At 40.4% G+C, this 25,068-nt stretch overlaps 1 protein-coding gene across 6 annotated transcripts in view; it reads right to left on the bottom strand.

The window, feature by feature from the left end:
• Positions 1-266: 266 nt before the first annotated feature.
• The window catches only part of CCNB3 (cyclin B3), a 55,237-nt gene continuing 30,435 nt past the window's right edge, over positions 267-25,068 (bottom strand). For all 6 annotated transcript variants that reach the window (XM_070603670.1, XM_070603668.1, XM_070603672.1 and 3 more), the window contains 5 exons: positions 8,254-8,391; positions 4,900-5,055; positions 3,955-4,104; positions 794-924; positions 267-574 (listed from right to left, as the gene is read on the bottom strand). In XM_070603670.1, the coding sequence (XP_070459771.1) occupies positions 502-574; positions 794-924; positions 3,955-4,104; positions 4,900-5,055; positions 8,254-8,391 (648 nt within the window). In that variant the 3' untranslated portion in view covers positions 267-501. The remainder of the gene's footprint in view (positions 575-793; positions 925-3,954; positions 4,105-4,899; positions 5,056-8,253; positions 8,392-25,068) is intronic.

Here is a 25,068-nt window from a genome sequence, read left to right as displayed (position 1 = left end):
CTGCCCCAGATCTGAACAGTGAGGCCTGTCTGTCAAGTAGGGCTCTCTCTCCTTGGAGTAGGCACCCCACCCCCTGCAACGATGCTCCTTGTACAGACTCATCCATCAATTCATACCCAGCCCTATTCCTCTTCTGTGAAGAGAAAGCCTCCAAACAAAGAGGAAATTGGATAAGCTAGACTCTGAGGCACAGCCTTTACTAGGCAGGAAAAAACATCTTTGGGCTATGCATGGGGATCCTGAGCAATTAGAGGGGAGGTGAGCCATTTTAACAATAAACATTAAATTTTTATTAAATTTCTAATTAAATACAATAATTTTTTTCTCTTTCATAAAAAACCAAATATTTACAACATTATGGTTTAGGAAAAGACAAACAGAGAGTAAAAATGAAGAAAAGTGATTAAAAGGCAAATTCAAGGACAGAATAAATACAGTCTATTTACATGCCTGCCTGGCTCTGGTGGTTGCTGCCAGAGTGCCAGGCCCTCAGCCTCAGAATTAGCAGTAGTTCAAAATCTCCTCCAGCTTCAATATGTCCAAGGGGGGAATTTTGGTGACTTCAAAGAAGACCCTGTAAAAAGAAGAGGCGTCTGCTCAGTGTAAAATAGGCTAAAGCAAGCAGGCTCCATGCAAGTGGGACGTAGAGCTCTTGGTTCCCTATCTTGTTTTAACCCTGGAGCAGAAAGTAAGGTGAAAAGTACCTGAATCTTCCTTTTCTGTTAAGTGAGGCTAGTCTGCACTTCCCCATGACTGAGAACAAACCCAGCCTCACCTGGAGCTTGGTACTTACTGATGAGAATACTTGGAATGCACAGTCTTGAGTCTATCACAAGAACGGAAAGTCAGCAGGGTGTTGAGCTGCTTGACCAAAGGGTGAAGATCAGAGGTCTTGTAGCCACTGTAATACTCCAGGGTAGGAGCCTGGAAGAAGTAACATTAACAGTGACTTTTACAACAGAAAGCAGACCCTTCTTCTGTCTCTACCATCCTACATCCAAACTTCGTACCCATGGTATAGGCAGGGCAGGTAGTCAAACATTTGAAAGACTTAGACAGCATAGACACTGACAAATGATTATAGGGTACTACCTAGATTAGGTTCCAGCTGCAAACTAGTGGTATGGCTATATCTATATGTACCAGTTGGATATTAGCCCTGGCTGCAGGTATTCACATAAGCTGAAGTCCACCAAAAAATCTAAGGAACAGGACTGACTTTGTAATTTACTCACTCTCAGGTCAAGCGCCAATGTCCAGGCAAACATCAGACCAAACTTGAGGTCCCAACTCAACAGCCAACAGGGACTTAAGACTGCTCCTCCTCTCTGGCCCTAACAGCTATCATTCCATACATTTATTTTTTCATTCGACTTTAAGGATGCCTGTTATATAGCAGAAGCAATAGAGCAGCATGTTTAAGAGCAACGGTTCTGGAAGCAAACTGCTTGGGTTCAAATTCCAGCCTTGAGCCAGTTATTTAATCTCTTGGTGCCTTAGTTTCACAATCTGCCAAATGTGGATCATTACAGTAATTACATGATAGGATTAAATGAGTTAGCCCTGTGTAGGATGCTGGGAATACAAAGAAGGCTAAGTCTCCCGCCCTTGAGGAGTCTTTAGTCTAGTTGGGGGAGACAGACATACACACAGAGAACTAAAAAAATGTGTGGAAAGTGCTATGATGGAAGACAGAATGGGACACTGGAGAAACAGAGCAGCAGGACCCATGACCTTTGGTTCGGAGAGTAACAGAAAGCTTCGTAGAGGAGGGAACATCTGAAATGGGTGGAGAAAGTCAAGTGGGAGCTCCACAGGCAGACAAAGGGAGATTTATTCTATAAGGCAGTGGTTTTCTAAAGATGTCTTATTTTCCCTGAACACCTTTTTTTCAAATATCTTACCTGGAATTGAGGGTAGTGGCTAAGAAGCCCATCAATTTGGATCCCTTTACCTTTTACAAGGCCTCTGAAATACTTTTGCAGGAATCCCAGGGTTCTAACGAAAACTGCAAACTACTGCCACAGGCAAAGGTCTGTCATTGGCATGCTGAGCAGGGGAGTATCACGTGGGGTAACACATTATATTGAGTGCATTAAATAAGATTAACAGCCCCACTGTCACTGCATAGGTTCAGGCCTCAATGCTTCACATTGACTGTTATGAAAGCCTACTTGCTGGTGTTCCCACCTTAACACTCTCTTTCATCTAATACACCTTCTATACCGCTATACCAATACTATTTCCAAAACCCACAAACAGGAGTATGTTTGTGGGTTTCCTAAAAGACTTCCAATGCTTTAATATACTTCCAATGCCTAAAAAACTTCCAATGCCTTAGTATAAAGTGGGTCCCTTAGCCTGGCATCAAAGGTCTCTCACAATCTGACCATAACCTTCCATTCTAGTCTCATCTCTCATCACTCTCTATTAATATATCCTCTGCTTTACTACAGGAAATGCCTTATTCTGCCCCAAATACATCACATTCTTTACTTATTGCCTTCACGTCTTTTCAATTATCGTTGCCTCTACCTAGAATGTCTCCTCTCACCGGTTCCTATTCATCTTTTAAGACCCAACTCAAAAGTCACCTCCTCTGTGAAGACTTTCTTATCTGTAGAAGCAGTATATATAGCATAGAGGACTGTAGAGCCAGAACCTGGGTTCAGATCAGGGCCAATATTTAGCCGATACTCACTGGTACAGCCATGCCAAGTGTTAAAACATTGAAATATTTCTATACTGGTTAGCAAGCAGTTTGCTGCCCCAAGCCTCTCAATTGTCCCCCTCAGAACCTAAAAAGACTCTTCCAGGATCCAAGGGTCAAAACTTGACTCAGCATGGGGCCTCCAAAACCATGGCTTCAGAGCTATGGCCCGCATCGATTCTGATTATACAGTAAGTATATACTTTGACCACCACTCCAAGTTCCCAAAGACTAGCCCTGTCTCTCATTAGCGAAATATGGGCAGTTATTTCTCATCTGTAAAATAGGGATAATAGTACTGATCTTATAGGGATGTTGTGAAGATTAAACGAGTTAATACACAAAGTGCTTAGGCCACTGTCGAAGCACTCAATAAATGCTAGCCATTATTATTATTTATTCTTTTTCATCATCACCACTGCCATTTACTGAATGCTTTCTCTTCTCCAAGAAATTTCAGTATGACTTGTTCAAGTTCACACAACTGTTTATAGGATTCTTTCTCAGCACACAGAGGTTTCCCCATCAATAGTGGGTCTATAAGATTTCTACACTGGAGGGGCTTAGGAGCAGTTGGAAAGAATATGCTCATTTGTGAGCATACTTTTTCTTCTTGGATTGCATGTTACACATCAGTAAAAATTCATAGTTCTCTAAAGTTGCTTTTATTCACAATTTTTCATAAAATTGAAAAGGCATCAAATAGGAGTTTTATTTGTATTGGGGAAGGGGGGTTTGGGAGCCTTTCTCTTCAGAGAAGAGCACTACAGTATACCTCTGAGTCCCCCATTATATACGTGGACAGTTGTTTTCACTGCTCTGTTCTCTGGGTCAGTGCTTTTCAAACGCTGTTCCAATGAACTCCCTCAGGGGGCAATCTTGCTGAGGGGACTGCAAGGGGCCGGAGTAACATGGGGTCAGGTAAGAAGTGGGCCTACCCGACTCCCTGCTGCAACCAGAATAATTCTACATTAGTCTGTTTTGTAACATTGGTCTTTCAGGTAAGCTTTCTTTGGAATAAAGGGTAATGTGACTAAGAAAAATGAAATAAAATACTTCAAAACCATTGCTGTAGAAACTCTTTTGGCAGCCAGGCCCCTAAGATGTCAAGATGTCAAAGAATTCATAACTGTGGGTACACGGCAGTTTTGTTACTAAGTTTCGCATGGCTGTAATTTACACCTTCCTCCTGAGTCAACCCTGTGCTTCTAAATCCCTGCCCCATGCCCTCAGCAAGTGTTTACCAAGTGTCCGAGCTTCTTCATGTAGAGGGCCAGGAGGAAGGAGCCAGCAGCTAGCTTGGAAGCCCTCTCCTGGATATAGTCGTACTCCTGCAGGGTCATCTCGCAGATGAAGCGGGACAAGGTCAGTGTCTTCATGCTGGTACGGACACACTAAAGGCAGCAAGACTGGCTCAGCAATCAATTCAGAAAACTGGCATTAAGCAGAAGATCCCCTGCACCCACTCTCTCCAGTTATCTCACCTCAGGCTTAAATGGCTCTGTCCCTGAACAATGAACCTCTCCTGCCACCATGACTCACACTAAGGACCCTACCCACAAAAGCACAGAATCTTTAGGGGGCATTCTGAAATTGGCAATGGGATTTGCCACCTTTAGGGTTTTTAACCAAAGTATCAAGTATGCTTATGGTACCCTCCCATCTCCCCTTTCTTTGAAGAGCCACAGCCCTGCAACTGTTAACTTTGCACCTGGTTCTGCCCTAGGAGGTGTTTCATGCTCCAAAGGAACTCCTTCCCTTTTCTGGTTTGAATCTTTTTTTAAATTATAACCTATAACACACACATAGAGAAAAGTACACAACACACACTTGTAGAATACAATGAATAATTATAAAGGAACCTCCCCTGTAACCAATACTCAGGGGAAGGAAGAGAACTTTGCCAGCATCCCTCTCAAACTTCCCAACTGTCCTTCCTAATCAAAGAATCTTCTTCCCCTCCCCTACTCTGCCCTCACCTCAAAACTTCATAGATACACCATGGAAATCTGCAATTTTCTTCCCTCCATGCTTCAGAAAGATTGCCGATATAGGAGGGTGGATTGAAAAAGAAATTCCCCTGTGCCCAGCTGTTGCTTTCCCTTTTCCCACCACTCAGGCAGCTACTCTGGGGATGGAAGTGACTAACCCAGCAGTGGGAGAATGAAGATACACCTCCTCCCTCTTACCCTAGCATATCTGCGCAGAAAATGATAGGCGATAGGAATGTTGATATCAAATTTGAGGGTTTGCAGGATGCTGATTTCCATGGTGAGCATCTCATTTCGCTGATAAATATCATCGCAGATATACAGGAAGTCATCCACACAAGGTGGACAGGGCTCCTATGGGTGGAGAGGAAAGGCAGTGAAAACCAGGCAAAGACAGCCCACTCCTCTCTGCTTAGAGACGACAGGCAGAGGGGGAGAGGGGTGAAGGTTAGGAGGCAATAACATTTCCTGGCATAAACCTTCAGAGTAGCTCTGAGAGCTGGCTTCTCGTTGATTTGAGTGGCCCATCTGGAAAACAAAATCAGAAAGACAGGAAAGATCTGTCTAAAAACTGCACCACTGGAGAGAGGATACAGCCTCTCGGGGTGGATTCTTACAGCATTGAAAGCAGCATAAGTGGCACAGGCACTGGGAGCAGTGGGGAAATCTAAGGTCTACTCTAGGGGAAAGGAGGGAAGGAGACCACGGAAAGGGGAGTAGAGATAGAAAATAAGCCTATACTTTGTGTCCTAGTCAACGGAATGAAGGAGAGTGTTTGGGTGGGGGCACTGCTGGGGTAACAGGCAGTGAGAGAGAAGCAGACAGGCACAGAGGGAACTCAAGCAGAGAAAGAGGACTGCAGGGGGTGGGTGAATGTGCATGGGGGCTAGACTAGGAAGATCCAGGCCAGGCCAAGGGTGAGAAGAACCCCTCTTTGGAAGCACCTTCTCATGTCCCGCCCTCTGCAGGTTAAACCTTGGTTTTGGGAAGAGGACAAGGAGGCAGGAAGACCCCTAAATCTTGTCTCTAGCTGCATCTAACTGCCCACCTCAGCCTTCTTCCCACACCTTTCTCTCTCTCTCTCTATTTTCAGATCACAGACTGGAAAACCCTCTGGTTTGCAGGCAAGGAAATTGAGGCTCAGAGAGAGGAAGTAACTTGTTCAAGTTCACACAGCAACCTAGTGGCAACACCAGGGCAAGAAACTCTCCCTTCCATTGCTCTACTCACCAGAGGCTCCTTCCTTTCTCCTCTTCTCATACCACCCCGACACTTCCCCTTGCAAAGTCTTTCTATACTTCTTAATCCTGTGAGGGGAAGACACCCCTTCTCCAAAAAGCTTAGTGTCCTGGCAACTAGAGGAGAGGTGCTCCCTGTTCCAAGATTTGCTAAGAAGTGCCCCTCACATTCTTCTCCTCCCTCCTGCTCTCCGTTGTCCAGGGGCCCCCCAGCTGCTTTTTAAGCCCCCTTGAGGCTGAGGCATGGATTACTTGCTCAAGCTACAAGGATGGTCCTAGGTAAGCGGAGGGAGGAGCTGGGGGAAGAGAGAGGGAAGAAGAGACAGGGAATGAAAGCAAGAGAATGAACCAGGTAGCAAGTGAGGAGGGAAGGAAATAAGCCAGGGACAGAGGGAGTGAGGGAGGGAGGGAGGGAAGAACGGAGAGAGGGAGAAAGGGAAGGAGGAGGCTAGGGAGCGCGGAAGGGAAGGAGGGAGGGTGAGAAGGAGGGAGAGAGCCAGGAAGAGAGGGAGCAAGGAAGGATGGAAGGGAGCGAGCAAGAGAGGGATCTCTGAAGAGAGGGAGGGAGGGGAGCAAGGGAACCAGGGAGCAAGTGAGTAGGAAAGGAAGTGAGCCAGAGAGGAAAACAGTGAGGGGGAGGGCAGGAGAGGGAGGGAGGTAGGCGAGAGAGGGAGCAAGGGAAAAAGGAGATGAGGGAAGGAGGGTGGGAGGGAGCTAGGGTGGGAGGGAGTCATAGATGCCAGGGTACCAGGAAGCCAGGATGGGAGGGAGGGAGGGAAGGAACAAGAAGAAGGGGAGAGAAGGAATGAGCATAAAAGGGCAGGGAGGGACAGAGGGTGGGTAGGGAGAAGCAAAGGAGGAGGGAAGGAGCACAGCATGAGAAGAGCAAGGGGAGGAGGGAGGGAAGAGTAAAGGAGAGAGGGAGAAACGGTAGGACAGAGGGACAGAGGGAAAAGAGTTAAGAAGAGAAGGAGAAAAGAGAGTAAGCAAGGGAAGGGGAGAGAAAGTGAGGGAGGGAGGAAAGGAGGGAAGGTGGGAAGGAGGAGGATGGAGTGGGACAGACACAAGCAAGGGGAGGGGGGTCGGGATCATGAGGAAGGGAGGCACAGAAGGAGCGAGGGATGGAACAAAGGTGGAAAGGAGGGAAGAAGGGTACCAGTGAGTGAAGGAGGAAGGTATTGAGCAGGGGAATGAACGAGAGAGCAAGTGAAGAAGGGAGGGAGGGAGAGAAGGAGTGAGAAAGGGAGGGAGCCCAGCATGGAGTGAGCGAGTGAACAAAGCATGGATGGAAGACGGAGGGAGGGATGAGAGAAGGCTGGAGGGAAAAGAGGAGCTAGGGAGCAATTTGTGGAAGTGAAGCAAGGGCAGCAGGAGAGGGAGGGAGAGAGGGAGGCAAATAGGGACCAAAGGAGGGAGAGTTGGAGTTAGGGAGAGAGGTTCAGGACCGTGGTAGGCGCCAAGTGAGTGAAGGAGGGACAGAGGCCAAATGCGATTTAGGGATAGAGCTGGGAGCTGGGGAGGGAGCTAACGAGGGAGCACAGAACAAACCCACAGTTCTAAATCTCTTTGAACTCAGTAAAAGTTGCTACTTCTCTGCTCCTAAACCCTAAAGTTTCATACAGCTAGCCTATCAGAAGGAAAAATGAGAGTTGAACAAGATCATTTAACATCTAAGCAAGAGGAAAGAATAAGAGAAATTAGATAGATTATAGTTATGAAGGAAAGGCCAGCTACCTGCTTTTATACTGATACTGCAGAAATAACTATTTCACCTGAACTCACTACCATCTACACCTGGCCAGTTTCTCTTAAATGTCTCCAGTGCCCAGGTTTGGAGATGCTTTCTTTATATGTAGTTCAAGACCACCAGATGGAGCTAGTGGACAAAAAAAGGGGGCCAAGACAAAGAATTATGGACCAGAAGGAAGCTTTAAAAAGAACGACCCATTTAATTAGGCACATGCCCACATACACACATCTTCAAAGAGGAAAGGGAAGAACCTTGTTGATGCCAGGAAACAAATACACCACCACTGCCACCCAACACCAACTTTCTTGCTGGGGAAGACTGACAATTGGTAGGAAAAATTATTTGTGCGCATGTACGTATGTAATTGTATACACACACATAGGTACACATATATGCAAACGTATATACACATGTATGTGTATATGCGTTTATATACATATATTTGTGTATATACATGCATAATATGATACATATACGCACACAAATATACATACACATATATATCCAGCTTAGCTAGAAACCTGATTGGTTAGTTCTCTCCAGGTCCCATGGTCTCAGGCTCACCTCAAATTTTGCTGCAATCAGAAAAGCAGTGGAACCAAGGAGTTGTAGTTTGTCTTTCTTGCACATCACCTCCATAAGGTAGTGATCCACCAGCTTCACTGCCAAGTACAGGGTCTCATGACTCATCTCAAAGGTCATCTGGAAGAATACACAAACAAGGAAGGAACCTACACATTGTTCAGCTCCAAAGCCGCATCCAGATAGATCTAACTACCTGGTCTGTGACATTGAGGACAGAGGAGCTACCAGACCTGGACAGCTGGGACTCTTCCATGAATACGGGAACTGCTTCAGCTAAGACCCTGGTATTATCTAGCCCTACATATTTCCATGGGTAACCAGTCTTAGAAACCAGAGAGAGATTCTCCAGCTTCTCTGTGAGTACCTTGAGTAAACACACCCTCTCGCTTTGATCTCCAATACTTAGATTCTTGCTTTCCCCATTTGCTACTTGTAGTGTAAACCCTGACAGCTGGCTTTTTTCTTTTTGTAACACAAGTGCCTGACTTAAGCTTTGATTGCCAAGGCATCCACTTCAAACATGGCTATCTCAAGTAAACACGTTGCCAGCCACACAACTAGGTAAAGAGCTAGGCCAACTCCCACCAATGAAGCTCCTTTGTTCTAGAGATCTTGGTCGGTTTTCATAACTGATCATTTGGGTATATTGTTTTTTCTCTTTCCAGGCTTTAAATTCCCACTCTTATGCCTTAAATTTATCAATAAAGAGTGAGCCCATGAAACCCTAGGCCCTCACCCTTGACCCCAATAAAAGCAAAAGCCCAAGCTCGTTCTCTCTCTCTCTCTCTGTACCTGCAACCTCACTGTGTGGCCTCAAGTGTGCTGTGTAATTTCCATGTCCTGTAAGTAACAAACCTTTATTTTTTCAAAGTTTCCAGATGGTTATTGCTGAAGGGTGTCTTGCAATCATAATGAGAACCACAAGGGCCGGTCCAGCCACAATGTTGGTTATCAGTAGGCTGAGACTGGCACAAAACACTACTACCTTATACAGAGACTTGCTTATTAGTTTATTCATTCATTAGTTTATCTTCCCAACTAGATATGCTATTAGAATATATGGACTGGAATCAAGTACCAATAGCACTATTTGGAAGTGAGCTGAGGGGTTAGAGAAGCCAGAATGAGATTAAAGCATTAGTAGTATAACTCTTCTTCCCTTCTCTCTCTTATTTATCCTTGTCTTGCCTTCACCAACTCCAAGAAACCATCTCCTATAGCCCTAGTCCCAGAGTTAGTGCTGGCCCATATAGCATCTTGGTGTAAATAAGAAAAAAGTTGCCTTCTTCGGGTGAATGCAGTGTTACAAGCACACATCTTATCAAGTGGACAATACCTTTATATGAACTAGCAAAAGGTGCCCCTGCCTCAGGGCACAGCAGCCTCATAGCCAGAATGCACAGCTTGGCAAACAGACTATGAACTGGATTCCATTGCCTGGTTTTGCCTTGGCTGGAGGCCGAGTGTAGGCACAATTTGCACTGTACACAGAGGTCCTACCCAGTCCTCAGTGATGCTTCTTCCTCACAGCCCCTTAGGTTCTTAGGATTCTAGTTCAACACCTCAACAAACGCACGAATCCCCTCTTTAATGTCTCCACCACATAGTTGTTCGATTTCTGACACAGAACCTTCAAATACAGCCAGCCCAGTCTCTCTTTGAGTGGTTTTAACAGAAAATTCTTCCCTAATGAGTAGAAATCATGCTCCCTGTAAGCTCCACTTACTTCATTGGGCCTCCCTGTGTATAGAAGGCTACTCCTACAATAAGGCTAATTTTACTGACTGGAGCCTAGATGACCAAAAAGTAGATCAATAAGGAGCATTAGAGAAATGGACGTATATTTGCATAGGCAAATTATTATCAAAAGATGGTTGAAGATATTGGTTCAGCATAAATACATTAAGTTTCTGAATAACAGAAATATCAAGAAGCTGTTCTTCCTGTTCCTGGGATACGGCCTTGGATCTTACAAATCTGTCTTTATTTGTTTCCTATTGCTGCTGTAATAAATTACAACACACTTAGAGGCTTAAAACAACACATATTATCTTACAGATCTGGAGGTCAGAAGTCCAAAATAGTACTCACTGGGCTAAAAAAATCAAGGTGTTAGCACGGCTGTGTTTCTTTCTGGAGTTTCTAGTGGAGAATTGTGATTTTAGCTTTTAGAAGCTGCCTCCATTCCTTGGTTTGCGGTCCCTTCCATCTTCAAAGCCAGCAAGGGCCAGCCGAGCCTTTCTCACATTGTATTACTATCTTCCTCTCTCTTCCACATTTAAGGACCCTTGTGATTAAATTGGGCCCACTTAGATAATCCAGGATAATCGCCCTATCTTAAATTCAGCTGACTGCAATCTTAATTCCATAGTCTAGTTTCCCTTTGCCATGTAAGGTAATATATTCACAGGTTCTGGGGATTAGGATATGGACATTCTATTCTGCCTACTAGATTTTCCAAAGGAATGTCACAAGAAACGGATGGGGAGAGTTCACGCAGATGAAAGGTAATGACTACCACCTTAAGTATCAAGAAATTGAGGGCAAATAATTACCAAAAAACATGAGGCTAGGAAGGGAAAGCAGCAGTTCTCTGAGGATGATGCCTCTGTGAGCAAATGACAAAGCCAGTGCTTGTACAGCCTCCTTCCAGAATCTCCCATAGGCACTCGGCCACCCACGCAGCACATTATTATCAAATGGTAACATCTAAAAGTGCGGGTAATATCTGAATGAATGGTTGACATATGGAGTCAATAAATGTTTAAATCAGCAGCTGTGTCAGTTATAGCAATCCTCTTTCCTTGAATTTAAGACAGTACTCTTCCAACAGAATTCACCACTTGGGACTATTTGGAACAAGTCTAATCCTTCTTGTGACAGCCCTTCAGCCACTGAAGACAGTTATTATGTCTCCTATAAATCTCCATTCTAGAACAAATATCTTGACTTCCTCTAACTGTTCTTCATATGATATGGTTTTCTGTCCATCAGGCACCAAATGAAGAGCCTATCTTTGTGCCAGTTAGAGAAGAGTGGCAGCGCTCCAGGTGACTTCAAGCAGTTAGACCAAATGTGGACAAGAGGCTTTTGAGTATAGTAGCAAAGTTCTCTCCATCATGACTGCCTTTGGCTAGTACGCTCTTCCAATTCATCATAACAACTATTCTCCTTATCTGGAGGTGGGTAAGAATAAACAAAAGGAAAGTGATAAATAAGTCAAAAATAAAGAAAACATAAAGATTACTCTTATTTTCAGACTAAGAGACAAATCTGACAAAACCCATCTCAAAGTCCAAAACTCAAAGACCACCTTCCACAAAGATGAATAAACAGAAAATCAACCAGATGTATGAAAAAGAACAAGTGATTTTTCAAGGAGAAATGTTCCGAGGGACCAGAGCAAGCGCCTACTTATGAAACCTTTTCACTCCAAAGAACTGGAATAAACTTTTCAAAAAGTATACTCTCAACAAGATCTGAGAGGACACTGAATCTATGAAAAGAGAACACTTTGGGATCCAGAAAGATTGGTTTCTGATGAAAAAGTAATTACTTAATTAAAAAAGTAATAGAGGCAGTGAACAGTATATCAGATTGTGATAAAAACCAATGATTCCAAAGGCTACTTTAAGAAATTCTCCCAGAACTGAGAGGTAAAAGAGAGTTGAATATAAAACTTGAGACACAAGGAGAATAGATTCTGGAGATACACACACACACACACACACACACACAAACACACACAGGCAATCTAAATGAAAGAAGGCAGAAGAGAAATAATAAAGAAATAATAGATAAAAATTTCTCTGAGGCAAGGAAAGATTGAACCTTCAGATTGAAAGGACCCACAATATACTGGACCAAATTAAGGAAAACAGAGCTACATCGAGAAATGTAAAAAATAGTTATTCATAGGGAACATAACGTACTAAATGACCAGCCCTGGTGGTCTAGTCGTTAAGATTCAGTGCTCTCACTGCCACGGCCTGGGTTCATTTTCCAGTCAGGAAACCATACCACCTGTCTGTCAGTTTTCATACTGTGGCGGCTGCAGGTTGCTGTGATGCTGAAAGCTATGTCATCGATATTTCAAACACCAGCAGGGTCACCCATTGTGGACAGGTTTCAGTGGAGCTTCCAGACTAAGACAGACTATGAAGAAGGATCTGGCCCCCTACTTCTGAAAAAATTGGCCATGAAAACCCTATGAACAGCAGTGGAGCATTATCTGATATAATATGGGAAGGTGAGAGGATGGAGCAAAAAGACCAGGCCCTGTTGTACACAGAGTCACCAGGAGTCGGAATTGACTCAACAGCACTAACAACAAAATATATTAAACAATAATAATCTGGATCTAAAAGTTTAGATTATTTGACTAAAAATAGAGGAAGAAATAAACTAAAAGTATGCAAGTTATCTTATTTGAGGGGCAATTAGTAGATCAGGTCCACCAAAGGGGATGGGTAATTAAATAATAACTATATCCATATAATAGAATATTATGCAGCAGTCTAAAAGAATGAGGTAGGTCTATACTTATATAGAAAGATTACTAAGACTTAAGAGAAAAGAGCATGTTGCACCACAGTGTGTACAGCATGACCTATTCATATAACAAAAGTATCATAAAGCCCACACTCATTATAAAGCTGTATTTTTATATGTGAATATATGCATGTATGTGTCTGCATTCATATATTACTCATATAATTTAAGATTTTTTTAAAATGATAGTCAAAAACTTAATAAAAGTGATAAGACACACACAAAAAGACCAGGAAGGATATATCCTAAACTATTTGTAGTTGTTACTTCTGAACAATAAGAATAGAGGAAAAGAGTTATTGATTTTATACATATACATACACAAACACACATACACAAATATATATGAATACATACACACATATTATAAACATATTAATCTTGTAGTTCAAAAAAATTGTATGGGGCAGAGATGTTAAGTCGGGACGGAGGGGGTGAAAAAATGGCAGGAGAAATTAACTAAATAACAATGATTGTGAATGGTTACCACACTGCTTAGACTTTGATAAGTTAAGCAGAAAAAATAAATTAGCATATAAATTATATAATTATTAAGACAAAATTAATTGCTATAATGATCTTTGTGCCCTATAGAGAATACATATTTTCTTCAAACACGAGTGAATCATCTATAAAAACCTATTATATCTGAACCCATGAAGAAAATCTCATTAATTTAAGAAAAGCAGAAATTATCTTTCAGGTCACATTCTTCATACACAATACAATAAATCTAGAAGTTGGCAATAAAAGGATAAACCAAACAACTAAAGAAAAGCAAAGCATTTGAAAAACATACTAAGCCCTATTCTTAAAGAAAAAAATAAAACCTAGGTCAAAGAGGAAATAAAAATTGCAATTACAGATTATTGAGAAAAAATAACTACAACACAATTTTCAAAACTAATGGGATAAGGTCAGAACTTTTACTTAGAAGAATATTTATAGCTTTGGAACTTTTATTATGAAGTCAGAAACAATTAGAATAGACTAAGCATTCATTTCAAGAAGCTAAAGAAATCTAACAAAATAAATCTTAGTAAAATAATAACGATGAAAGCAGATGTTGATGAATTTTTTAAAAAGAAAAAGTTACACATTTTTCCATGGGTTGGTTCTTTGACCAGAGGACTGAAAGAATCTTTTGCAAGTAAAATTGAGGAAAAGAGAGCATGTACATGCACTCAAGCACACGGGAGCAAGGTAACACATCACACACAACACTATGAATGAGAAAAGAAATAATTACAAAGGATCATAACAGAATATCATGTAAAATGTACGATAATTATGAAAATATCCATGAAATGGATAATTTTTTAGAAAAATATAACTATAAAAATGACTCAAACCTTAGTAGACCAATAGCCATCAATGTTATTAGAAAAGTTATCAAAGAATGACACATATAAATGGCATCTATGGGTTCATAGGCAAGTTCTTCAAGGAAAATATAATTCCTGTGTTAAACTTAGTACTGTAGGAAAATTTCCCTAATTATATCAATAAGCTAGGGTAACCCTGGTACCACAACTTAATAAAGACAGCACCCTTCACCAAAGACTTAGAAAGGAACCTTACTTATGAATACAGAAGCAAAAATTCTAAATAAAGTATAAGCACATCAAATTCAAGAGTAAATTAAATAAACCATAACTAAGTTCAGCAAAGTAGATGAATACAAAGTAAATACAGAAAACAAAATCAATTGCTTTCCCAATATATCAGCAATAAATTAAAAATTAAAGGAAAAAGGATAACACCTATAACATTAAAAAAATTTCTTCAATCCCCAAGAAAAACCTTTTTAAGTCAGTCAGACCAATATAAAGAGAATCTTTTAAAACTTAAAATTATAAAAGAAGATGTAGTAACTACACAAACACAATACAACTGGCTTGAAAAGTTCAACACTGCGAAATCCATGAGTTCTCCCTGAACTAATCCCATTGGGCTATTTTTGAAAACTTGACAAAATTATTCTACAGCTCACCTGGAAGAATTAATGTGTAAGGACAATCATAAATATTTTGTCAAAAGAGGCAATAAATGTATTACAAAGCCATAATAATAAAAACAGCATACTACTGATGTTAAAATAGACAAACACACCGAAGAATAGAATTGGAAAGACCATAAACAAACCCAAGTATATGTGATTAAAGATATCATTTCAAACCAGTGGATAATGAAAACCAATAAATGGTATTAGAATAAGCGGATAATGATTGGGGGAAGGTGTATTGTTGCTGACACAAAAACAAATTCCAGATAAAGATTTAAATGTGAACATGAAACTATAAATGTTCTAGAAAAAAGTTCAGAGGAACATTTATATAATTATGACTGGAGAAGACTTTTCTAAGCAAGAAACAAATCTTAAAACCATAAAGGAAAGAATAGATAGACCTGACCACTTAAATGCAAATGTTCCTGTACATCAACCTAAAATAACACAGTAAAAATTTTCAATTATCAGATGGCAAAAAATATAACATCCTATGTTGCTAAGATTATAGAAAATAATCACTTTCATTCAGTATGGTAAAAGTACAAATGGGCATAACACTTCAGAGGGACAGTTGCCCTAAAGGGAGGCTGGTTATTTCAAAATAGGAAAGAAGAAAACATAGGACAAAATCTGGTTGTAAAAAGAAAGTTGTAGAAGAAAAGAATCTTAGGAAAAGAATTTTATGAGTGGTCAGTTCTGGCTAAGATTGGAACGAATAAATTTTAATATCAAAATAAGCCAACGCAAAATTAAAATCTAGCTTTCTTTTCTGAAGAAAGGACAAGGTTTCCTGGGCTATCAGTCTGCTGGTAAAACAGACTGTGAAAGCTTCTTTGCCTTTAAGCAATACACCTAGAAAACAGAGATTTTATGTTTTATCAAAATAATTTCCTGTGTTGTTTCTTATAACTTTACCAGGTCTTTAATTACTCAGGAAAATGCAATCATCTTCGTATTGAAGGAGTTAAGTTTTGCTTACAACTATGTAACCTTTTGTATTTGCCTTTGAAACCTGTTATCGTTACTTTGGTTAAGTAGATACCTAAGTATTATTTCATAATGCTCTGTGATCCTATTTGGTCAAGTGTCTAAACCTTTTGATATTTTTGACAAGCTTCCTAAAATATTCAAATTCTAAATGACATCTTTTCGACCTGGATGTAACTTTGGGATTTTCCAGAGGGCACCTGGACATTTCAAAAGATTTACTCCCTCTCCTTATAAAAAGAGATATTACATTAATTAGGCTTATTTGGTATGTCAAATTACATAAGAAGCTTGGTTGAATAAGTGATAAACCTTTTTAGGTTATATTGTATGGGTGAATGTTACTAACATGTGTTCTAGAAATTGTATTAAATTCCTAAAAATCTGGTATGTCCTAATATTTTATAACCTGTGATTCCAGTTACTGTCTAAAATGTGTCACAAAAATACCCAAATTTTTCTTGTCAATTGTATTTACCCATTGCCTTTTTTTTAAAAAAGACTGGCACCTGAACTAACATCTGTTACCAATCTTTTGTTTTCTCTTCTTCTTCTCCCCAAAGTCCCCCAGTAGGTAGTTGTATACTCTAGTTCTAGGTCCTTCTGGTTGTGCTATGTGGGACGCTGCCTCAGCATGGCTTGAGGAGAGGCGCCACGTCCATGCCCAGGATCCAAACCAGCAAAACCCTGGGTAGCAGAAGTGGGGGTGCGAACTTAGACACTCGGCCCCTACCCATTGCCTTTTTTTAAAAAAAGCCTTTTGTCAGTTACAGACAGTTATTGTTTTACTCTGATGCTTTTAAAAATATGTTTCTTTTTCAAAGAGATTCATGAAAAAGACTTTGACAAGTACTCTGGAACACAGGTTTGATAACTTTAAGATCATAACACTGAACTGGGTGGGAGTTTTGGGAACTCAAATGAAGGACTCATTGCTTCAATGTTTTGTTTTCCAGATGTAAAGGACCCCTTTATCTCCTCCCCTTTAAGCTATTCTATAATTTACAGCAATTTTTTAAAGTGTATCTTTGCAATAAGGGTTGAAACATTTATCTTTTTCTCTTTGCCTGATCCCTTCGGAATTCAGCAACTCCTAAGTATTCTTTTCATGATAACATTTGTATGTATTTGCATGGGTTCAGTGAGGGTCTGTTCTCCTTGTAGCAGGACACAATTGGAAATATTGGCTACATTACCAAGGCTTTGGCTAGAATGTTATATTCATGAAAGATGTACATAGACTCAGAAATGACCAGACGGCTTTAAGGAACTGCTTGAAAAACTGGCCTAGTGCCCTGTTTACAAGGTTTCAGCAAAGGAATCTTTTAAAAGAGCTTATATGGTCAATCACTATTCTGGCTGGATGTATATAAATAATCAGGCCAAGTTTAATAAAAACAAATTAGTTTTACTATGATTATCTTTATTTTAAAAAGGGGGTTATTGTAAAGAGAGAAATTATGTTTGCACCTTTGTAGATATTAAATTCTAATCCATTAATTGTCTTTAAGCTTTTGTTATACCTGAAAGCTGGACTGGATCCTAAATTCTTCCAGTTTCCTTAAATGTCTGGATACAATACTCCAAATTGATGTTTCCAATTTTACTGCCCTTGAAATCTCTTGGAAGGGACTATACTAGGCCCTCCTCACTACCTAGATGGCACTCAAACTTCAGGGATTTGAGCCTTGGGTACACCTCTCACGGGCAAAGAAGGCTCCATCTGACATCTGGTCCTGAACAAATGCTGGAGACCTCCAAACCAAATTGACTAGGAAGAGAAGCAGCTGACCTCTGAGGCAGACAGCTTTCCCAAGATGACTGGACCAGGCCTGTATACCCTCTTCCCGCTGTTGTTTCTTACTTTATTTTCTCCCTCTCTTTCCTGGAAGGACAATGCCCTTGTCCAGATTTCCCAGTCCCTTGCATAAGGGGGAAACCCCTCTGATTACTGGATTTGCCATCAGAAACCTCCATCTGTCAAAGACAGTAATGATCCCTTAGTTAACCCTATAAGTAGTTTCACTGGGATTCCAGATTCTGTTTTGTCTAAATTGCTCTGCTGGGCCCATTTTACCAACTCAGGGTGCTAAGTCCACCTAAACTCATTTCTTGTTTTAATTTAACCCAGCCTTGGGAGGGGAAAATAAGATCTTTTGAATATTTGTATGAAAAATTCTGTGGGGCAGCCAATATAACCCAGGCCATCTGTAAATTTCTCCATATACCCATATATTTAGGCAACCTCTTGGTATGTAACAACATAGTATGTGAGCTTTGGTTATATAATGCTAATGCCTCTATTCCGATGAACAAGTCCATCGATTGCATCACTTATGCAGGAGCCTTATGTACAAACTTGATTACATTTTCATTTGTGGAGGTCTCAGTAATGGCCTTTATGCTTGGGCAACTCATTGCCTTGATAGCTGGAGAATACAAGGACAGTGTGCCCTTGCTGTACTCACTGTCTCTGTATAAACAAGAATCTACCTCTCACCGGTCTCTCCCACTGAATCCCTGCAGTCACTCCAAACAAGAACTTCCAGGAGGCATACATGACTCTGGGTTTGCCTCCATGGGAAGAGCTTTCTTCCCATGGATTGGAGTGAGTGCCAACAAACAAATAATCAGGAATCTCTCCCTGATTCTAGAAGAGTTGGCCAACTCCACAGCCAAAGCAATTTCAGCTTAGCAATGGTCACTTAACTCATTTATCAGGGTGTCTTGAATAGTCATATAGCCCTTGATTATATACTTGCTGAACAAGGAGGTGTCTGTGCAGTGGCAAACACCTCCTGTGGCACATGGATAAATGCCTCTGGGGAAGTAGAAACCCAATTACATAAGATTAGAGAGAAAGCACATTGGCTACAACAAATTGCATCTAACAATCCACTGTCTTTTGATTTGTTCATCTGGTTACCTTCAGGTCTGGGTTCCTGGTTTAGAACCATCCTGCAAACTGGGCTTATAGTATTACTTTTAATCTTATTCTGTATACTCGCTGTGAAGTTCTGTGCCTATTGCCTGTTGAACCTCTGTAAAAATGACATGCCCAATAAGGTGATGCTGGCTCAGCACTTTGAGATGATCTCCAATGCCTACAACCTTGGAGAAATATAGACTTTAGATGGAAAATGCCTGAGAGTTCTCCTTCCTAACCTTCCTTGTTACCAAAATGTGGCCTATATAGTTTCCAATCATTATGTAATTCCCTTCCAATGTGAAACATTTCAACCAGGAAAGATCCTTCCTGGCACTTAGGGACAAGACCACTATGCACAGAGAACCCGCCTATTGATCAGAGATGCTTTTGGAGAAAGATCTTGATCAATGGGGAAAATGTGGAAATTAACAAAAGAAATCTTAACTAAATTGGAATTGGGAAGGCCTATAGGGGGAGCTCTCATGCCCTATCATACATTGTCAATTACACCAAACAGGAAGAGATGTACACTTGCATCTTTTATGGGAAGTACAACTACTTTACTACTGAGGGAAGATTTCCTGGTAACAGCCCAGCCAATGAGAAGTGCTGCAGCTCAGCCAATGAGAAGCCATTGCCACCCTGAACTGTTACTTTCCCCTAATGGACTTTCCTTTAGAACAGCCCCTCCCCACTTCCCCCTTTTCTCTATAAAAGCAAGCTCCCCTACTTTGAGTTCCAGATTTGCCTATGGTTCACCATAGGGTGTACATCCTGAATTGCAATTCTTTTGGCTATTCCTGAATAAACTCACTTTGAGGGTAAAATAGGCGAATTTGCTTTTTAAGTTGACAAGGGTGTCTACAAAAACTCTACAGTTAAGATCATACTAATGGTGAAAGACTAACTGCTTTCTTCCTAAGATCAGGAACAAGGCAAGGCTGTCCACTCATACTGCTTCTATTCAACATCATAATGGAAGTCCTAGGCAGTACAATAAAACACGAAAATGAAATTAAAGGCAAACAAATTTGAAAGGAAAAAATAAATGCACAATGACATAATTGTCTATGTAGGTAACACCAAGAAATCAACCAAAAAAAAAGAACTCCTAAGAATAAGTGAGTTTTAGCAAGTTCATAGAATACAAGGTCAACACACAAATACCAATATTTCATAGTAGCAATGTAAAAATGAAAACCTAAATTTTAAAAAAATACCATTTACAATAGCTCCAAAAAAAGACAGTATTTTGGTATTAACCTAACAAAATATATACAGGATCCATATGGTAAAAGAAAGAAATCGAAGAAAACCTAAATAAATGGAGAGACATACCACATTCAGGAGTTGGAAGACTCAACACAGAAGAAATGTCAATTCTATTCAAATTCACCTATAGATGTGTTTTGGGGGTCCCCAAGACCACCTCCACGTATAGTGATTCCTAGGAGGACTCACAAGACTCAGCATATAGTCATACTCATGGCTATGATGTTGCCTACCTGGTGACAGCCCAGCCAATGAGAAATGCTGCAGCTCAGCCAATGAGAAGCCGTTGCCAACCTGAACTGTTATTTTCCCCCAATGGACTCTCCTTTAGAACAGCCCCTGTATTATTGTATTATAGCAGACGATATAAAGCAAAATCAGTGAAGGGAAAACAAGCATGGGCAAAGTTTGAAGAAAACCAGAAGCAAGCTTCGAAGAGTCCTATCCCAGTAGAGTCCTCAGGATGCACTTAATTCCTCCCACAATGAGTTGTGACAACACAGGTAAAGTGTTGTCTACCAGGGAAGCTCATTAAATGACTTGGTGCCCAAGGTTGGTCATGTAAACACTCTCTGCCTAGTGTGTACCAACCTTCCAGACTCCCAGAAGGAAAGCAGGTGTTCAGGATAAACCACATCGTTTGCACTAAGAGTTGAGGGACAGATATCACTTAGGGAGGGTTTTACAGCAGTTTAGGGAACTGTTTACCAGTCAAGTTCCCAGATGCCAGCCAAGGGCCAGCCTTGCAAACAGGTCTGTCTAAGGATAGCAGTCTGAGGCTTGTTATGTTAACTTTTTTCTGCACAAAATGTAACTCAATCCCAATCAAACTCCCAGCAGGAGTTTTTTGTAGATATAGACAAATCGATTCTAAAATTTATATAGAAAGGCAAGGGAACTAGAATAGCTAAAACAATTTTGAAAAAGAAAAGACAGAACAGAGTTGGGAGAATCATGGTACCTAGTTTTAAGACGTACCATAAAACGATAGAAATAAAGACAGTGCAATATTGGCAAAGGGATAGACACAGAACAAAACAGAATATAGAGAAATAGACCCACACGAATAAGACCAGTTGATTTTTGGCAAAGGTGCAAAAGCAATTTAGTGGAGAAAGTATATTTTTCCACAAATTGGGGTCAGAACAGTTAGACATTCATATGCAGAAAAATGAGCTGTGACTTCAAAAACCTCACCAGTTATACAAAAATTAACTCATAATGGATTATGAATTTAATGTTAAAACTATGAAACTTGTAGATAAAATATAGTAGAAAATAGGGGCCGGCCCAGTGGTGCAGCAGTTAAGTTCACATGTTCTGCTTCGGTGGCCTGGGGTTCGCCGGTTCGGGTTCCAGGTATGGACCTACACACTGCTTGGCAAGCCATGCTGTGGCAGGCATCCCACATATAAAGTAGAGGAAGATGGGCACGGATGTTAGCTCAGGGCCAGTCTTCCTCAGCAAAAAGAGGAGGGTTGGCAGCAGATGTTAGCTCAGGGCTCATCTTCCCCCCAAAAAATTAAAAGAGAAATCTTTAAAAATATATATACAGTAGAAAATATTCATGACCTAGGTTTAGGCAAAGTTCTTCGACATGACACAAAACACATAATGCACAAAGAAAACACTGAAAAACTGGACTTTATCAAAATTAAAAAGATTTTGAAAGACACAGGTTAGAATAAAAAAGTTACAAACTGGTAGGACATACTTGTAAATCACACATCCGATAAAGGATTTTTACCCAGAACATATGAAGAACTCTCATAACTTGACACTTAGAAAATAAACTACCCAATTTAAAATTGGGCAGAAGACTTAAACAGAAACTTCACCAAAGAGGATTTATAAATGACAAATAAGTATGATGTCCAACATTATTAGCCCTGGAGGAAATGCAAATTAAAACTATGGTGACATTCCTCTTCACACCTATTAGATGGCTAAAATAAAAAAAAAAATACTAACAATACCAAGTGCTGACAAGGATGCAGAGAAACTGAAGCTCTCATACATTCCAGGTGAGAACACAAGATAGTAAGTCACTCTGTAGCAGTTTCTCATTAAGTTAAACATACATTTATCATAACCCAGCAAGCCCGCTCCTGGGTATTGATGTTAGAAACGCAAACTTATACAGTAGTCCCCCCTTATCCACAGGGGATATGTTCCAAGACTCCCAGTGGATGCCTGAAACCACAGATAGTACTGAACACTATGGATACCATGTTTTTTTCCTATATACATATTTGAGGTGCAACAGCAAAACTAGCACAAATTTCTTTTTCTTTCTTCACAATTTCACACAAGGAAGATTTGTTCTTACCATGGATCTTAGCAACCTTAGCATATAATTTTTTTTCTTTCCTTGTTGAGAACTTTTACCTTTTCACTTAAAGAAAGCACTTTATGGCTTCTTTTTGGCATATCTCAATCACCAACATCACTATTCTTGTGCTTTGGGGCCATTATTAAGTAAAATAAAGGTTACTTTAACACAAGCACTGCAATATCATGACAGTCCATCTGATAACCAAGACAGCTACTAAGTGACTAACGGGCAGGTAGCATATATAGCTTGGATATGCTGGATAAAAAGATGTTTCATGTCCCAGGTGGGATGAAGTAGGACAGTGTGAAATTTCATCACACTACTCATAACAGTGTACAGTTTAAAACTTATGAATTGTTTATTTCTGAAATCTTCAATTTAATATTTTTGGACCATGGCTGACCAACTGAATAACTGAATATTATTGGATAACTGAAACCACAGGAAGCGAAACCGTGGATAAGGGGGGACTACTGTATTTACATAAAAACCTGTCCATGAGTGTTTATAGCAGTTCTTTTCACAGCCTCAAACACTAGAAATGGTGACATCATTATCATGGTGGCATGAGAGGATCCTTTTGTCTCTCCTCTTCAATCTACAGAGAATAAAACATCCATAACCAAACAAAGGCTACAGTGCCCAAGGCATCAGGACTCCAGAGAGATCCACACATTGGTACATACAAAGATGGGTGGATTGGAGCACAAGAGGAGGCAAAATAGGGGAACAGTAGAGGCAGTGCCCAGGACTCTGGACCCCAGGCCACGGTGAGCTAGCTGCTGCCAGTCCCAGAGAACCCAGTGGGTAGCAGAAGAGGTGCATGTGCAACTCCAGCCAGCCAGCCATGGCAGCACCTGTGGCCATGGGGAGCAGAGCAGCAGCAGAGGTAGAGCCCCATGATCCTGGGCACCCGGCCACGGCTCAGAGCCTGGTAGCAGCAGCAAAAGCATGAACACAACTCTGACATCCCAACTGACAATCTACTGATTGGGAGAAGATATTTGGAAATCATATATCTGATAAGGGGTTAATATGCAAAATATGTAAAGAATTCATACAACTCAACAAGAAAAACACAACTCGGTCAAAAAAAGAAGAGGATATGAACAGACATTTTTCCAAAGATATACAGATGGCCAACATGCATATGAAAAGATGTTCAACATCACTAATTATTAGGGAAATGCAAATCAAAACTACAATGAGATATCACCTTATGCCCGTCAGAATGGCTAATGTTAAAAAGACAAGAAATAACAAGTGTTAGAAAGGATGTGGAGGAAAAGGAACCCTCATACACCGCTGGTGGGAATGCAAATTGGTGCAGCCGCTACGGTAAACAGTATGGAGAGTCCTCAAAAAATTAAAAATAGAGCGACCATATGATCTAGCTATTCTACTTCTGGGTATTTATCCAAAGAACACGAAAACACTAATTCAAAAAGATATATGCACCCCTATGTTCACTGTAGCATTATTCACAATAGCCAAGACCTGGAAACAACCTAAGTGCCTCTAAAGGGATCAATAGATAAAGAAGATGTGGTATGTGTGAATATATATAGGCAATGGCATACTGCTCAGTCATAAAAAAGACAAAATCTTGCCATTTACAACAACACAGTTGGACCTCGAGGGTATTATGCTAAGTGAAATAAGTCAGATGAAGAGAGACAAATACCATATGATCTCACTCATATGTGGAAGATAAAACAACAACAACCATACACATAGACAGAAGAGAACAGATTGGTGGTTACCAGAGAGGAATGTGGGTGGGGGGAGTGTGCAAGCAATAAAGGGGGATATTTGTACAGTGACAGATGGAAACTAGACTTTCAGTGGTGAATAGGATGTAATCTACACAGAAGTTGAAACATAATGATGTACACCTGAAATTTATATAATGTTATAAAACAATGTTACCTCAAAAAAAAAATACTGGAAACAATCCAGATGTCCTCCAATGGGTGAATGGTTAAACAAATGTGGCACATCCATACGATGGGATACTACTCAGCAATTAAAAAGAATGAACTATTGACACAAGCAACAACTTGGATAGATCGCAAGGGAATGATGATGAGTGATGAAAGTCAATCTCAAAAGCTTACATACTATATGATTCCATTTATATAACATTTGTGAAATTACCAAATTATAGAGATGGAGAATTAGGAGTTTCCAGAGACAGGAAGGCGAGGTGAGGGGGGATGGCTATGGCTATAAAAGGGTAACACGAGGGATCCTTCTGGGGATGGAACAGTTCTGTGTCGTAACTGTGGTGGTGGTGGCGGTGCTTACAAAACTTACATGTGTGATAAAATTATACAGACTAAATGCATACACAAGTAAGTGCATGTAAAACTGGGGAAATTTAAATAAGGTCTATGGACCTTGATTGTGATATATTACAATTATGCAAAATGTTACCATTGGGAGAAACTAGGTGAAGGGTACACAGGACCTCTCTATACTATTTTTGGCAACTTCTTGTGAACGTATTTTTCAAAACAAATGTTAAAATTTCATAAAACTGTATATCAAAAGTCAATTTTACTGTCTGATTATTTAAAAATTAAAGCTGTAACAACACTATATATATTTTCTAGAACTGTGATTCTTTATCAAAAGGTATACATTAGCATGGCTTGTGGAGCTTTATAAAAATATGTGTGCCAGGGCCACAACCCCACATTCTGATTT

This window comes from Equus przewalskii, chromosome X, assembly GCF_037783145.1.
Source record: "Equus przewalskii isolate Varuska chromosome X, EquPr2, whole genome shotgun sequence".
Taxonomy (NCBI): domain Eukaryota; kingdom Metazoa; phylum Chordata; class Mammalia; order Perissodactyla; family Equidae; genus Equus; species Equus przewalskii.
The sequence above is the reverse complement of the archived record's forward strand: the minus strand, read 5'-3'. Positions and strand labels throughout refer to the sequence as shown.